The sequence below is a fragment of the Mirounga angustirostris genome, unplaced genomic scaffold, assembly GCF_029215605.1.
Source record: "Mirounga angustirostris isolate CCGP_5_RB_7025 unplaced genomic scaffold, mMirAng1.0.hap1 SCAF_12, whole genome shotgun sequence".
In the NCBI taxonomy this organism is placed as follows: Eukaryota; Metazoa; Chordata; class Mammalia; order Carnivora; family Phocidae; genus Mirounga; species Mirounga angustirostris.
The window spans coordinates 80,384,586-80,402,444 of NW_026991720.1; the positions used below are offsets into that span (position 1 = coordinate 80,384,586).

General features: G+C 37.5%; 1 protein-coding gene across 10 annotated transcripts in view; it reads left to right on the forward strand.

Annotated features, from left to right (window-relative positions):
- Positions 1-17,859, forward strand: part of CACNA2D1 (calcium voltage-gated channel auxiliary subunit alpha2delta 1) — a 507,273-nt gene that overhangs the window by 371,356 nt on the left and 118,058 nt on the right. For all 10 annotated transcript variants that reach the window (XR_010406552.1, XM_064575355.1, XM_064575347.1 and 7 more), the window contains exons 8-10: positions 12,281-12,350; positions 14,498-14,548; positions 17,158-17,257. Coding sequence is in view for 9 of the 10 variants with exons in the window: in XM_064575355.1 (XP_064431425.1) it covers positions 12,281-12,350; positions 14,498-14,548; positions 17,158-17,257 (221 nt within the window). In the remaining variant the exon portion in view is untranslated. The remainder of the gene's footprint in view (positions 1-12,280; positions 12,351-14,497; positions 14,549-17,157; positions 17,258-17,859) is intronic.

Genomic DNA, 17,859 nt, shown 5'->3' on the forward strand with positions numbered 1-17,859 from the left:
TATTTGCGAATGGATGCAAGGTTTAACTATAAATGTATTCTATTTGCAGATTGCTGTATAAACAAACTTGAAATGGAAGTGATTCCACTATCACTGTTTTTATGCTAATAATGCTTAAAATCCAGTGTACCAGTTAGGAATACTACCAGTTACAAAAACAGTTTGATTTCAACACTATGGAAGTTTGTTTTTCACTTCAGTCTGAGTATCAGTCAGTTGTATAGACTGGAGCTGATAGGGATGCTTCACGAAGGGGGGGTCCGTGGTCCTGTTTGGTTTCTGTCATCTGAGTGTGACCTCTGCCTCAAACCCACCTCTGTTATTTGTGCTCTTTCTTAATGGACAAACAGTATTCTCCCTCTTGTTGGGGGTTCTTGCTCGAAGTCACATAAAACCTTTCCTCTTGTAGGACGTTGGCCAGAATTTAGTGGCCTTGTGGGCCCAGTTACCTTCAAGGTGGTCATGTATGCAGGTGAAAAGCAGAAGCTGTACTAAGTAAGAAGGGGAGAAGAGGTGCTTGGGGACAAAAAGACCTCTGCTGTGGTTACTCTGTGCACATGTGTGTTTTATTTTTTTAAGGATTTTATTTATTTGAGAGAGAGACAGAAAGAGAAAGGGAACAGGTGCATAGAGGCAGAAGGAGAAGCAGATTCGCCACTGAGCAGGGACCCCAACTCAGGGCTTGATCCCAGGCCCCTGTGACCATGACCTGAGCCAAAGGCAGTCGCTTAACTGACTGAGCCACCCAGGTGCCCCCACATGTGTGCTTTATTTTTTAAAATTTTTTTTAATTTTTAATTTTTATTGAGACACAGAGATACAGAGAGAGAGAGAGAGAAAGCATGAGCAGGGAGAGAGGCAGAGGGAGAGGGAGAAGCAGGCTCCTCGCTGAGCCAGGAGCCCGATACAGGGCTCGATCCCAGGACCCTGGGATCATGACCTGAGCCGAAGGCAGACGCTTAACCATCTGAGCCACCCAGGAGCCCCCACATGTGTGTTTTATTTTTTTAAGATTTTATTTATTTATTTGACAGAGAGAGACACAGCGAGAGAGGGAACACAAGCAGGGGGAGTGGGAGAGGGAGAAGCAGGCTTCCCGTGGAGCAGGGAGCCCGATGTGGGGCTCGATCCCAGGACCCTGGGATTATGACCTGAGCCGAAGGCAGACGCTTAACGACTGAGCCACACAGGCGCCCCACATGTGTGTTTTAAAAGACCAAATTGTTTCCAATCTGCCTGAAATTTTAATCTAATTGGGGAGTCGACATTTATACATCTTGAAATTTAGATTATAAAACAGAAAATTAAATGATTAAATGTCAGATAAATTAGACCAGCTGTAACAATACATTTGCTATAGGACTTTTGGAAAAGACAAAGTGATTAGAGACCAGAGTTAATGGGCTTGGTTTATGAACTCTGGTTTGAAAAATCAAGTTGAAGGAAAAAGGGCAAAGCCCAATTAGAAGGAAGAAAAGCACAAGTGAGAAACAGGGAGATGAGCAAGTACTGTGAGCAGCTAGTAAGCCTAGTTAATCTAAGAGTTTGTTACAGAAGAAGAGTGCTATCAGATCAAAAGTTTCATTAATGGCAAATTCTGTGGCTCCGAATGTCAGAATTGTTTGGGATTTAATGTTAGGAAAATACCATCGACATTTTGAGCAGTGGAATACTATAGCTAAAACAGTGTTTATTCTGATTGGAAGGAGAAACACTGAGAGAACCTTGACCAGAAGATACACTATTGTAATGATCAGATGTGGGATATGAACAAGGGACCAAATAGGAATGTATTTAAAAAATTTTTTTAAAGATTTTACGTATTTGAGAGAGAGAGAGAGAAAATGGTGGGGAGGGGCAGAGGGAGAGAGAGAGAGAAGCAGACTCCCTGCTGATCCCAGAATCCTGGGATCATGACCTGAGCCAAAGGCAGACGCTTAACTGACTAAGCCACCCAGGCATCTGCCAAGTAGGAATTTGAAAAGGAGAATCTTTGGATAGAAAAAACGAGGATATTAGAGATGTTACCAAAAAAAATAAATATTGATACACTTATATATTGCAAAATGATTACCAGTGTAGTGTTGGGTAACACCTTCCTATCACCTGACATAATTGCCATTTCTTTTTTGTGGTGAGAAATTTAAGATGCAGTTTCTTAGTGACTTTCAAGTAGATGATATATTATTAAGTATACTCACCATGCTCTATCTTCAGACCTTATTCATCTTTTGACTGGAAGTTTGTACCCTTTGGCCAATATCACACTATTCCCACCCTCCCCAGCAACCATCATTCTACTTTCTGCTACTCAGTGTCTCTGTGAGTTCGGCTTCCTTAGATTCCACATGTAAGAGAGATCATATAGTATTTATCTTTCTCTGTGTGACTTTTTTCACTTAGCATAATGCCCTCATTTAAGTGTATCAAATTAACACATTGTTATATCTGAATTATATCTCAATAAAAAAGATAAAATAAATGAATTTAGTGACAGACATAAAGTGTAAGTTAAGATGACTATAATATATAATTTGAGGGGATATGAGAATGTTGGTACTGTAGGCTAAAATAAAATACCAGAAGTATTTTTATTTGGGGAGTAAATTGGTAAGTTTGATTTAGACCAGTAATTATACACACACACACACGCCACACACACACGCCGCACACACGCACAAAATATTATCTTGAAATTCTCATTTGATCCTGATTTATAGAGATGATTCAGTAGCCTTAAATTTGTTGGCTTTTGTATAGCCTCATCTCTTACCTGAAGCTGTCTTATTTTTCACACATAAGGGTTGTAATAGTTACTCACTTTGCAATCAACTATGGATCCAGTCACACTTCAATTAAGTGATTTATTGCTGACAAGAAAGAGTAGTTAAGGGCACCTGGGTGGCTCAGTCGGTTAAGTGTCTGCCTTCGGCTCAGGTCATGTTCCCAGGGTGCTGGGATTGAGCCCTGCATCGGGCTCCCTGCTCTGCAGGAAGCCTGCTTCTCCCTCTCCCACTCCCCCTGCTTGTGTTCCCTCTCACTGTGTCTCTCTCTGTCAAATAAATAAATAAATAAATAAAATCTTAAAAAAAAAAGAGTAGGTAAATAAGATGCTACTATGAACCTGGAAGTTGATTGTAATTGGTTGGTGGATAACACTATATAAAATATGTGAATAAGCATTGCTAAAAAGCTTCAGGTCCTTTTAACTTCTAAAGAATCTCTCTCATTCTGTTTCTTTTTCTTGTATACACTGTTAAATTTTTATACTGTATGCCATCCATTTTTATATACATAGAAACATCTTTGCTATGTAATTCATTTTATGTTCACTATATTTTATTAAGGAAAATTAACATCTTCGTCAAAAATTTAGACACCTTTTTAAGCACTTCTGTTAGGTACACCAAATAAAAAAAATAAACATTATCAACATTGTCTAAGATGTATTGACTTACAAAAACAGGCAACGTGTTACTGTAGAATCACAGTTTGTTTTTTTTATGAATATATCAATATTACCTCATTGGATTTGTTTGCTTACAAAATGGGAAACTTTTTCTCTGTCAGAGATCACATTTTTCTCTAGGTAGCACATACCTGAAATTATTCTTCAGTAAATCCTCACCTTTATAGAACTTGTATTTACAAGCTTATTTCTGAGCCACAGCTAATAACTACTTAAGGGCCATCTAAATGATTAAGTCTTTGTGCACTGTTTACTTTATTGAATATTCCACTTATAACTGCACAATGTGTTTGTGACCTGCTGCTGCTGACGGACAGATAACCCCCTTTTTTTAAAAAAAAGATTTTATTTGACAGAGAGAGGGAACACAAGCAGGGGGAGTGGGAGAGGGAGAAGTAGACTTACTGCCGAGCAGGGAGTCCGACAGGGGGGCTCGATCCCGGGACCCTGGGATCATGACCTGAGCTGAAGGCAGATGCTTAACTGACTGAGCCACCCAGGTGCCCCACAGATAACCCTTTATGTTCAATGAAACTGTTTTCCGTAGCTTATCTGGCATCAGTAGAATTACCAGCAAATCACTTTGTAATAAGTGCTTTTATTTTTAGAACTACAGTGATTTATTCTTGGCTATGATACATTGTATCTGTATGTGAGTTAGTGCTGCTTGTTGATAAGTTATAGAAATGTTCTGGACATATTACAGTAGTGATATCAAAGGCACTCTCAAGCCAAACCAGTGATAGCATCTGAACATCAAGCCTCATGGCTCAGTAACTAAATTAAAATCCCAAAACAATTGCATTGAGTCAATATAGTCAAGTATGGTTGCAAGGGGGAAAAGTGGTAAGAACAAGCAAACGTCCTGTTGCTGAGGAAACCAAGATATTCTAAGAATTCAAATACTGGTAAGAGTGAATTTTGCTCTGCAGGAATTCACAGGTGAGAGAAAAAATTATGAACATGTTAGATTAAAATGAAGTGCCAAGAGATAGCTAATAAATATATTAACAAGTTATCTGAAACACAGTTGATGTTAACAGTTCTCAAGTGAAATTATATGATCTGGGATTATTCACTTAATGACCTCTGGCTCCCTGACTGCAGGCTTCAGATCATCCAAAGACCCTAACCCAATGTCCATCTCCAGTTTTATTTACTATAAGGTTCAGCCTTGATCACGTACTCGTACATTGCCCTTTTCTCTCATTTTATTTTCTGCAACCTACCTTTTTTTTTTTTTTTTCATCTCCATGTTTTAATGCGAGAGCTCCATCTCTGGTCATAGGCGTCTTAGCAGTCATTTAAAATAGAATATAAGCACCAACTTTCACATGAAAGATTTCCCCAAAAGCAATCTTTCTTTACTTTTTCTCAGAGAAATTTTTTGCATTATAATAGCTATAAAATTTTATCTTCCTTCCAAATTTATTTTGTATACGCTCTTTCTAGAAAGCATTGCAGTGTAAGCAACTGCTCGTAGAGATGGCTGTGTGCGTGTGCGCGTGTGTGTACTCCTCATACCACCTAACACAGTGCCTTGTGTATAGTGAATAATATTTGTTAAATTAAGCTGGGTAAACAGATTGGCATAACAGGTACTAGAATTGAAAACAAGTATCCGAGTAGAACTTAAGAGAATGTTGCTAAATAATGTGAAACAAGGGCAAAACAGATGGAAACTGCCAAGAAACCTAGTGTTCCAATTATCTAGGTCCCTGCCTGTACACCTTTCCCATCCTTACCCCCCTTAATCTATGCCAGTGTTCTTTCTGGGGTTTCTGGAGTGACCTCATGGAGTCCTTTAGATTCCCAGGAAATTTTATTGACTCTCTGACAGCATCCTGCATCACTGGCGATGGAGTAGGAATGTGCTTGTAGGCAGTTAAAATCTAAGCACATCTTCTGATAATCTATTTAAAAAATCTCTCTATAATCAGATCCAGTGACCCAATGATACCGTTTTCTAATATTCACGTATGGATTACTTATGTGTCAACTTAGTTCTAAGTGTTGTGTGTGTAAATCATTGAATCTTTAACCCTTGGAAGTGGGAAATAGGAATCATTACTCTCGTTTTACTGAAAAAGGTTAAGTAATTCATCCAGTGAAAAATCTGAGTGGACTAGCTCCAAACTCCTTTCTGAAGTTCTACACTAGGCTGTTTCCAGTCGGACAAGAACATTTTAAAGAAGAGACAAGAAGACAGACTCTTCCTATGAGCATTGACTCGAGTGGGATGACTGCCTTCTAGTCTCACCTTCTGCCTCTGCAGCTCATTGGTGGCTCTGTGCCAGCAAGCTTCCATCATTCAGCATTTGAAAACTTGATCTGGGAATGAGAATTGTTTGGGAACCAGTGGCTTTTTAGACACATGTGTACCCCCAAATTCAGTATTGAATGAAAGATATATTACTAGATTCTAGTAATATAAATATATAAGTAATAAGCGGTTTCCTCAGGGCCAAAATAACACTGCCCTAAGAAGATAGAGGAATGTAAGAAATAGTGAAGCAGATTTCCAACACTCTGTGAAGCATTCACTTCCTTTACGTTCAAGTCTATGTAATGGGGTAGAGTTCTGACCTCTAGCAGATTATTGGTTCAGTTACTTAAACAATGGCTAACATGACAGAGACTGTATATATTTTTCTCAGATAAAACTTTTACCTAATAGGTAGATTAGTTGTAGAGCAAGCGTGGTCCCATCCATCTGCCATTCCTTCGGTTGTTGTCCTCATCTGAATGACCAAAACTGGATCAACACTACCACATTTATGGTTAGGGTGAAAAAGAAGGGGAAACTTAGTGGAAGGCAAACAGCATGACCAGAAAGTTGTACATATGTTGCTCCTCAAATGCTGTTGACGAGAATTTCATCACATGGCCCTACTGTGGCAAGAGAGACTGAGAAATACAGTTTCTAGTAGGTAATCACCTAAAATTTGGGAGGTACTGTTACTAGAAGGATGGAGAAAGAAGAGTATTTTAAAGCACTGTCACAGACTATTCCTTTGGTCATCTGAATATCTGTGCATATGTGTTTTTTTTTTTTCCCTCACACATAGAACACACTATCTTTCCATAGAAGATGATCCAAAATCCCAACAAGTTACTACATCCAGATAAAAATCCAGGCTTTCCAGGTAACATGCAATTCTCTCCATCATGGCGATACAACTTTTCCTAATTTGACTATTTATAATACAGCGGTATATCGGTTACTTTTTTGTTTTTTTGCCCTGTTGCCATTATTGCCCAGTTATCTTATATGAAATGATACTGTTTTCTGGATGACCACAATAAAAATTCTCATGTGAAAAAAGAGTAGGAAATACAGAGCAGTCACAGGTTTGTGGTACATAATACAATTCGTTGGGTAAGAAACGCAAAGACAACCTACTCTTGGATAAAGCAGATATCTTGGTTAGCCCATGTGCTTGCTCTGGGAGTAACCCTTCTGTCTGTAACCCTCTCTGGCACATCCGAAGAGGGATGTGCTTGGGGCTAAACAAATTTCATATCTTGCTGTTTCTGCAGCAGGTTTAGAGCCCAGAAATTGCCTTTGGGTTCACAACAGTGACAAGATTTCTACAGTCTAGCCTTGTGGTTGCTTTGGTAGCACAAACAGCATCAACAACAATACTGAGTTGGCTTCTACTTATGTTGTGCTAGCAATCTCAGTTCTAAGATTTAGTCTAGAAGTCATTTTTTTTTTTTTTTTAGAGAATGCAGGGGTGGGGACAGAGGGAGAGGGGGAGAGAGAGAGAGGGAGAGAATCTTCAGCAGACTCCCCACTGAGCACAGAGTATAAGTCAGGGCTCCATGCCATGACCATGAGATCATGACCTGAGCCGAAATCAAGAGTCAGACACCTAACTGAGCCACCTAAGTGCCCGAGTCTAGAAATAATTCTTATCCAATATCTTTTTTATATTTACTGGGTTCTGAACTTAGCCCGTCTTCATCTCTCTCATTTCAATGGTGGCTTACTTGAAACATTGCTGAAAACAGAAAACGTAATGTTAGAGTAGTGGACATTACTCATATTTTAGTTGTCCATCTGTACCTGTGGCCGAGGCTGCTAGCTGCCTAACAGAGTTGTGTCTACTCACTCCATTGTGAAATTCTGCCTTTGGAAATGACACCTTGTCAGGGACTATACGTGTCAGACCTCTTGTATCTATGCAGCCCCAGTAGTATATGAGTGAAAGTAAGAGGTCTCAGTTCAAGCCTGAGATTGTTAGGACTTGGGCGTGCCTTCTCTACACTTCCTGAGTGACTTTAGAAACCAAGTGCTGAAGAAGGCAAGAGTGCCACCAGGTAGAAGTCATTGAATACCATCTTGAAGCAGAATCTATGCCTCTGTGGGTAGTGATACTTAACTTAGACTGTCATATGAGTGAGGAATAAACTTTGTGCTAATAAACAAAAGATTCGAGATTGTTCATTAAGTTATTTTTGTTACCATAATGCATAGAGAATCCTTTCCATGTCTTGGGTATTTCCCAGGTTAAAGGTTTTACTGGAAAACAGAGCCCACCTTACAACACAGAATCTGAAAAGGCCAGCTATTTGCCTTTCTGGAATCTCTGGCACTTTTGTGTGGGTACATAACCCTCAGTCTGTTATTGAGACTCATCCTGGACCTTGATACAGGAGCCATGATATGAGTTAGGGAGTGTGGAGAATTCATTCTGGGACAGTAGTGTTTGGGCAGCAACATTCCGATTCCTGGAAATTTTGTGGGCTATACAGTACACATTTATTGAGTTAATTCTGGCTTAAAAGTAGTCCAAATTCATTATCATGGCTTAGAATTCAGAACCATCACTAATAATCCATAAGAGATGACTGAGGCGAGCTTAAAGTAATGATCCACATAATACCAATTAGATCCAGCCAGCAGGACCAGGGTTGGGTTTTTATGAGGGTTGGGTTTTTAAAGGCATTTTTGAGTATGTGAAGTTTCCTTTTTTCTATGTGACCAAAAATGCAAAATCTATTAGAATTAGAAAAATGCTCTTGAGCTCATTAATGGGAAATGCAATTAGCTGTCATTTGAAGTGGTGTTTCTACCAAGAGAATCAGGCCTCACTTCATCCTTCTGTGCTTTATTATTTCCTTCCAGCTGAAATGAAAAACTGTACGCTCATATTATTTTTAGAGCATTTTAACCAGAAAATGGCTCTGCAATCTGCATACTTTCTCAAGAACATTTCTCTAACCCATATTTCAGTATTCTGGGTAATTGTACACTTAAGTACCTTTTGAGGTCACTGATTGAGTAACTAGCATAGCACACCCTAAGTATCATGTGAAGTAGAATTGTAGTCCAGTAGGTTTAGCCGAAGACACGCCCACAGTTCATTTTTGATTGGAGAAAAAATTCTTCTAAACGGTCATTGTCACCGTTAAAGATGGCATTCAGAAATACAATGCCCACTTTATGGACACCACTCCTCCTGTCATCCCAAAATCTTAGTGGAAAGCAAAAGGGACGTCTAAAATGAACACCATTATGCCTTTTTACAGGAGTTTTAGAAGCTCCAATTTCCTCTCAAAACACATAGCTTTCATTATGCATCATTAAGAAAGTGATTATTTCAGGGAATTTCAGTGAATGGTTATTATCCTTTTTACTATTTGACCTTCTGTAATTCTGAGCCTCTATAAATAATGTACCACCTAAGTGCCACAATGGGATTTTGCAACAAATTAATTAGTGATACCACAGAAGAAAATACATTGTTTAATTTTACCATAATGTAAGTATCTTAATTTTGTATAATCAAGGGGTATTTCCTAATATTAAATATCTCAGAAGACTTCTAAGAGAATGTTATTAATATTTTTAAATATAAACCATCTAATTTTATAAACCATATTAAAATTGAATGGTCTGGCTCATACTGTAAATTGCAAACCTTTTTTCTGTCTTTAAAGAAAGATACCAATTTTACAGAGCATAATACTGCATATCACGGTTAATTTCAATTAACAATTATAGTGAAAACAAATTCTAGATGAATGTCGTCTGCAAAGTATTCAGAAATCTAATTTAAACATGACTTTCAAATTTCAGGTTTGTTAACTCACTTGTCAAAATCACTGTTTAACCACTTCCAACCCATGGTGGTTGTGGGACCTTTGCAGTGTTACCTAATGTCACTTCTGTCATCTCTCCTGATCATTTGTAACAGTCTGAATCCAATCAGGAGAGAGAAAACAGTATTTTGAATAGGAAAAGTTATTTTTTTGCAAGTTAATTTTTTTTAAGTAAAGAATTATTGTAACAGGGATTGGAATACTGAGGGATTAGCTAGAAGTACAGATCACTCTGAAGACTGTAGGTATACCAGATACAGTATTATATAATGTAATCTGTAATAACTCCCCCTGGAATTGAGCTAGCCTGAGGAAGCAACCTCAATCCCCTGTGCCTCTGGGCTGAGATCCAGATCTTGCTTTTTTTTTTTTTTTTTCTTAAGAGTTTATTTATTTGAGAGATAGACCATGTGCACCCTGCATGAGCTGGCGTATGGGGCAAAGGGAGAGGGAGAAGCAGACTCCCCGCTGAGCAGGGAGCCAGACACGGAGCTTGATCCCACGACCCTGGGACCATGAACTAAGCCAAAGGCAGATGCTTAACCGACTGAGCCACCCAAGTGCCACGCACCGCCCTCTCCCCCCCCCAAGATCCATATCTTCTTATGGAAGATGGAGTCATGGCCCACCAAATGACCAAAAAGTTGCTATGATGTCATGCTAGAATGGTTTGCTGGTAATTCATCCTCTAGGTCCAAAATATCTCCTTGGAGGCACTCCTACAAAAGTAGTCAGGGAGTACTGCTGGCCATTTTTTTTTTTTTTTTTTTTTTGGAGAGTCTGAGAGCCCTCCAAAAGTTACCCAAGCTATAGGAGTTGAGCTCTGGAAAATACAATGCCCTGCAGGATCCAGACACCAGGAAGGCCTCACATGCCCCAAGAGCCTTTGAGCAAACAAATCAGAAGCAGGAAGCAAAAACCCTTTCTTCATTGAGTGTCTCTCTTTCATCATCTGCTGACAAAGCTTAAAATCGTGCTCCTTGGTAAGAGAAAAATATTTTAAGAGCCCAGATCCTTTTTCATAGAGCAAGATAAAGGGGTGATTTTGGAGCTGAGAGGCAATAAATGTATAACCAGCAAAACATTGTACTGAAAGGATATCATTCATTTAAATTTGTAGTTATCACCTAGACCCCAGCTTGGGGAGTCAGATATTATAGAGGTCTAGTTGAACGTGAACTGGCATGTCTCCTGGCATGCTTGTTGCTTTGTTCCAGGGCTCCCACAAAAAGAAAAACAAAGTGAAATGTTATCTGACTGGCTTTACGTTTTTGCAAGTGAAGATTGTAGGAATAAAAGTAAATTTATCATTTCATTTGCATTGACTATATTGTAAATGGTTGTTGGGAGATGGCTATATTTAAACTGTTTTTATATAAATGTGATTAGTCCTTTAAAATGAATGTCATTTTATAATCTAGTCACTAATGAGAAAAAAATTTTGTAGGCAAGGAGAGATTCAAAAGTTACCTATTTTTTGACATATCCTAATTGGCCAAATTATTATAGTTGACTGATAAACCTGATTCAAAGTAAAGTTTTCCACAATTTCCATAGTTTTCAGTAGAGAAAAGGGCAAAATAGATTGGGGGGCATAAGTCATGTGAATTAATAAAGAAATTTTCCTAAGAGTCATATGTTCAAGGAGAGGACTTGTTCAGCATAAAATTATCTAATTCTGCAGCATTTATTATTCTCCATTAGATCTAAGGTATGTGTGTGTGTAAAGCATTTAATTTTAATTAAAGGGTAGATTTGTTTAGAAAAATGCAAATTAATTGCATTCAAAAAATCAATGCAGTTACACAATTTTTTTTTCCTGATGATTGCAAAATGACAAAGGCTCTGAAACTAATACAAGATTCTTGAATTTGTGCTTGAATTACTTCAAATCAGTCAAATAAACTTAAGGAAAATAGTTTTCTGTGAATTTATTTTAATTCTACTTTAACTTTTTTAATTATAATCGCAAATGTTCTGGCCATTATCAAATATGTGAAGAAAAAGATTAAAAAAATCTTACCACTATATCAATAACAATTCAAGAGAAACAGGTGTCTTTTTATAGATCAAGATAGTATGACATTGAATGAAAATATAAAGATCAAAAAATTGAAAGTACAATTTCCATTAGTGGCAAGTAATTTTCCTTTTAAGGTAAATTTTTATGTTAGTAGAGGGGAAGTAAAATGTATAACCGCTGGACACCTGATAAAACATGTTAAGATAGCATCTAGAAAATCCCTGTGTCTACAAGTTAGTTATGAAATAATGTGAAAAAAGAAAATTAACTTCTGCTAACTTTCTTTTACACTGCTGTGTTTGCCATTTTGAAAAGACTAAGGTATAAAAATTATAATCCCGGGGCGCCTGGGTGGCTCAGTCGTTAAGCGTCTGCCTTCGGCTCAGGTCATGATCACAGGGTCCTGGGATCGAGCCCTGCATCAGGATCCCTGCTCAGCGGGGGGCCTGCTTCTCCCTCTCCCACTCCCCCTGCTTGTGTTCCCCTCTCTCGCTATGTCTCTCTCTGTCAAATAAATAAATAAAATCTTTAAAAAAGAAATTATAATCCCATTTTAACTATTGCTCTGGTAAGTGGAATGTGTCAGTGGAGTTTTGTGACTTTTGAAAATATCTTTCTAGATCATATGTAATATTTTTATTTAATTTCTCTATTTTTCATTTAATTTCTCTTTCTTTTAGCTTCCCCATGGGTTGATAACAGTAGAACTCCAAACAAGATTGATCTTTATGATGTACGCAGAAGACCATGGTAAGAATTTTTAGGTAGTCATGAAAAAATGAACTAGACAAAAGAAGGTCACATTTTTGGTGAAAAAGTTGAAAGGATTTCCATTTTAGAATGAAATGGATATTGTCTAATTATTTTAAAGAGCTCTGGTGTGTTTTTTGTTTTTTTTCCATCTAATAAATAAATGCAGTTAAAACAATGAAGATAGTGAGTTCAAGTGAGCAATAATAATGAAAATTGTTGAAATGATTTGTCACATGGCCTCAAATGGACTAGTTGTAAGTTTTATATTCAATGTCATCTCTAAATCTCTTTTAGCTGGTGGGGGTTTCTATTGAAAAGCTCCCAGTTTGCTTATTAGAGTAGAGCTCTAATGAAGTGTTTCGATAGAGTAGAAGGTGGTTTGCCTCTGGCAGTGAACTAATGAGAACTGGTTCCAAGGTAAAAGCTGCCCCTAGTTACGGTCACAAAGCTTAGGTTTCATTTTCCCAAAAGGGAAGTTTTTGTTCCTCACTACTAAAGCAACTCATTCTCCTAACATATACCTTGAAAAATAGCAAATAGCTCATGAGTGCACGCACTGGGAAACAATTATTAAGCTTGTGTATTTTATTTCCATTTTTTAAAAAATGTATTTAATGTGTAGATTTCTTTTTTTAAGGAGTTCACATTTTATACAATATACTGCTTTGTAATCTGTTCTTTCATATCAATACCTTTGAGTGCTTATGCATAAGAGACATGCTTAACGTCATTTTAGAATGATTATATGGTAACTTATTTTGAAAATCCCCTATTGGACATTTAGATGATTTCTAACTTTTTGCTAGGGTTTATACAAATTCCAAGATGCATGATGATTGATTCGAAGAAATATATTTAAAACTTGGAAATGGACTATTAAGCATTCCAGTAGCAATTTAGATGAACACCAGCCACAAATGATAATACCAGATATTATAATCCACATAATATTTTTGTTAATATTTCTCCAGATGTGGTGGCCCTGAAGCTATGGGTTGTTGAATGGAGGCCGAGACTACGATATCATGTAGATTGGGTTCAGGAACTTGTTTTTGAGGGGAACCTTAGAAGCAAGGTGCCAACCTGCTATCCTGTCCTCTCATCTTCCCATAGAGAAGCATGCCAGGACCAGTTCACATGCTGGACAGGAACTAGATTTGCCTCTCATTGGAATATCCTGGCGAACCTGCCCCATTTACCTCCTTACAGAGAAACAGACTTTGGTGCACGTTTCAAGCTCTGTTTCATGAACACGTAGTCCTGAGTAGATACTTACTGTGTTGGATGTTGTCTGAAAACGAATTGGCAGGTTTTCTGCAGGCTTCTGAGAAGTTAGATTTAGTCATGGGCAAAGAGGCCGGAGTGATAACTAAAAAGTTGAGGTCAGGTTCAGCTCTTCCTGGTGGGTAAGTCAGCCCTCCGACCCCCATCAGGCTGGCCAGGCAGCATAAACTTTGGGGATCGTTCACCTGCAATTCACTTTCTCTCTACAGTTGTTGAACTATCTGAATACAACTTTCCTAGATTTGCTTTAATAGGCACAGATTCTGAGTCAGTAGGGCTGGGGTTCAATGTGAGAATCAGTGTTGTGAACTGGTTCTCCCGGTGATTCTACTCTTGGCAATGTTATATATTACTTTGTTTTAAATTACTTCCTTATCCCTTTGTATAACCCCTTAGTATTTCTTGTCTGTTGATAGTTGTTTTCTCACATTCCTAGACCACCTAGCTATTTCTGTGTTTATTTTTTTCATTGAAAAATAGGATATAATCTTATAATTCCTTAGAGTGAGTTTTAAACCCCACGGTCAATAAATTGGAGTTTAGGATATATATATATATTTCACATCCAGGAGTTAATTTCTTTTGCTTCTAATACTAGAACACATCTCTTAATCTTTTGTTATAGCTGTGATACATACCTTAAGTATTTTGCCTCTGACATCTCTATTATGTTAAATATAGCTTTTTAAAAATCAACATTGTAGAATTGTGAATGAAAGCACATTGTCTACTGAGATAGAATGGAAGTAGGGCCATGCTTGGAAAAGCCTTGAAGAAATCCGTAAAAACCAATTTTTCAAAACATATCAATGTTTAATATTTTTCAAGATAAAAAAGTATTCATATGGTATTTGTTTCAGGTACATCCAAGGAGCTGCATCACCTAAAGACATGCTTATTTTGGTTGATGTGTGAGTAGTTAAATATTTTACATATATATACTGAAAATATAGGGAGGATTTGAAGATAACAGTAGTATGTTGGAAATAGGCTGGGGGGGGAGGGGGAAGGCAGAGAGCAATCGTGATGACTTTTATATCCAGACAAAGAAGCCATGTTAAGACAGTAACAAAACAAACAAAAATTCTCTTACTGTAAATAAGAATCTATATTGGAATTGAAAATTAAGGCCTCGTTCTAAAGTCTGAGCTTTTTGAAAATTATTCTTTTGTTTCAAATTTTTGCTTTATATTTTAAACAGGAGAAAGTATTTGGTTGCTAAAACTTAGCAGTTCCTGCTACCAAACAAAACAAAACAAATTAGTTGGCACTTAGTCATTAATTAGTTAATTCAAATAACTTGTAGGGATTTAGCCACAAAATAGATAAATATCGAATATATTAAAGGCCAATACTGGGACTTTTTCAAGGGAAATGCTGGTATATAGGAAGGAATTCCACAAGTTTTTATATTGGTCGTTTTATTTTTTTACATCGCTTCAAGTTAAGGGGGTGTATGTGTGTAATCTTCTAATAAAATTTAAGATGAAGTTGTGGAATATCGAAAATAATTAGTTTGGGGGTTTTTTTTTTTTTAAAGATTTTATTTATTTATTAGAGAGCGAGCGAGAGAGAAACAGCATGAGAGAGGAGAGGGTCAGAGGGAGAAGCAGACTCCCCGCTGAGCTGGGAGCCCGATGTGGGACTCGATCCCAGGACCCTGGGATCATGACCTGAGCCGAAGGCAGTCGCTTAACCAACTGAGCCACCCAGGCGCCCGAAAATAATTAGTTTTTAAGAGTAATACCAAGGAGTTAAAAATATGAGGTATAAAATGCTTATTTTCCCTGAGAGAAAAAGTTACATCTTCTTATATTCTTTGCCACATTGGAAGAAACAGAATCCAATGTTTTGTAGGCAGATAAATCCATACCACAAGCTAGTATCAACATTTGAAAACATTTAGAAAATGATCTGAAGTAAACAAGTTAAAAACCTATCACCCAGCCTGAAGAAGGGAAGATAAATGAATTCAACAACTATAACTTACATGCTAGTTCCCATTTCATTTCTTAAGATATATGTAAGTCAGAACATTTTAATTAAATTATTATGGAGTTTATATCATATGCTAATCCTTGATATTCTTCTTAAGTATAAATCTAAATGGTGATTCAATATGTTATAACCTTATTGGATATATGATAATTCCCAGAAATAATTTTTCATATTAAAATCTCTAGAACCCACATGCATATCGGAAGACTAAAAATGCATACGAAGTTGAAATACCATTTTTAAAGGATATTTCAACAAACATGTATGGAGGCTGTCCTTTATACAATGTGATAATGTAGAGACAAAGATGATTAAGATGTCTCTCAAAGATAATTCAAGTGTATTAGTGAAACTAAAACTCTATTTCCAAGTAACTAAAATAATTGTAGAAGGTGATAGATGTGAAGTCTGACCCAGCACTAAGAGTTGATAGGAAAGAGCATTCTGATTTAAAGTGTCAGAAAAGACTTCATTAAGGAGATAAAAGTAGAATTGATTCCTTAGAGTTAGGATTTCACAAGGTGGGCATGGGAGAGGAGAGGAAAGAGAATGGAATTTCCAGTGGAAGAATTGACAGGAGCAAAGCTGCGTAGGTGAGAACATCTGGGGGAACTGTATTGAGCAGAAGGAAGAAAGAAAGAAAGTATGAAAGTTTTGGAAAGCAGGGCTTTTGTGATCACTGGCTAGTTAGTAGGTGACTATGAGCTATTAACAGTATTTGATCAAGGTGTGTTTCCAGAATTTTCACCTGTTTGCATGGGGGTGGGGGGAGTAGAGGCTGAGAGTTGGATGGAGTGGCAAGCTCAGGGTCTTCAGGTAAGAAGTACCTGACACTGAGTGGAGAGAAGGTGGAGAGGAGGCCACCTCTGTGGGAACTGGGAAGTGGAATGAAAAAGGGAGGTTCTCTGAATGGGTTGGAAAGTTGAGGGAGGAGGAAATTGGATGACTGAAATCCAGCCTGGTTGGTACCAAGAACATTAATAGGAAAAAAATATGTTTGGGAGTAATTTGCCATTTTGTACATGGACCCTGTAGTTGTTTAACAAACAGCCAGAAGTCTAAAAGTAAGGAAAAGCCAAGAGCCCTGGAGATGAAGAAAGGGGAGGTAGTTGCCTAGAGATGAGTCTCACAATGAGATGAGGTTGCCAAGGATCATCGAATATGTAGAGACAAGAGAAATAAAGACTAAAACCCTTCAACTTGGCTAACAGAGCTGGTATTCAGTATCTATTTTCTGAATAAGTAAATAGGCCATGAGTATCCATAATTTCTTAAAATCGTCCCTGGACATCATCATTGTAGTTAGAAACACATACATTCTGATGCTGATAGGAAAGATAAGATTCCTTATAATTTACTTCTACTCTATCAAAAACATGACTTTCTTTACTAATTTTTAAAGACAAAAATATTTAATTACATAAATGACCTAGAGTTAGTGCAAAAGTCTCCTTTCCTTCTGATGTGTGGTGTTGCTTCAGTACGTGGTCATGGACCCATTTTTTTTTTTTTTTTTAAATAGGAGTGGAAGTGTTAGTGGATTGACACTTAAACTGATCCGAACCTCTGTCTCCGAAATGTTGGAAACCCTCTCAGATGACGATTTCGTGAATGTGGCTTCAGTAAGTATAAGATGACTGCATTTTTATGGAATTAATTCTGCAATTTCTGTTTCCCCCAATTTTAAATACTTTATTGTGTTTTATCATTGATAGGCTGAGGTAGGTCTGATCTTTGATAAGGCGATCTCACTGAGCAGTCCTATTCTTATTCCTAATTCTCCTATACTTCCATGCCAAGGTCCTTTTTGAATGTCTGAGGCTTTTCCTGTGAGTGAAATAATTGAAGTAATAATGAAGAAGAAAAAGCATGGAAAATTTATACACTTCTACTTCCGCATACTTGGTATTTTGGCGCCCATGGGAAGCCTTTTGGTGCGCGCAGGAAGCAGAGCATAGAGAAGAACCTGGAAGAGCCCCGGGGCAGGGGCTGGGACTCCCTTATTGGCTCCGTCGGCCATCTTAGGACACAGATTTTTCCTTATCACTAATAAGTAGCAACTATGGCAATTTTCTGTTCATTATAATACTCATTTTTCACATTGGACACATATCTATAATGTATTACGGTTTTTTAAATTGAAGTATAATTAAGGTCATATTAGTTTCAGGTATACAACATATTGATTCAACAATTCTATACATTATTCAGTGCTCACGATGAT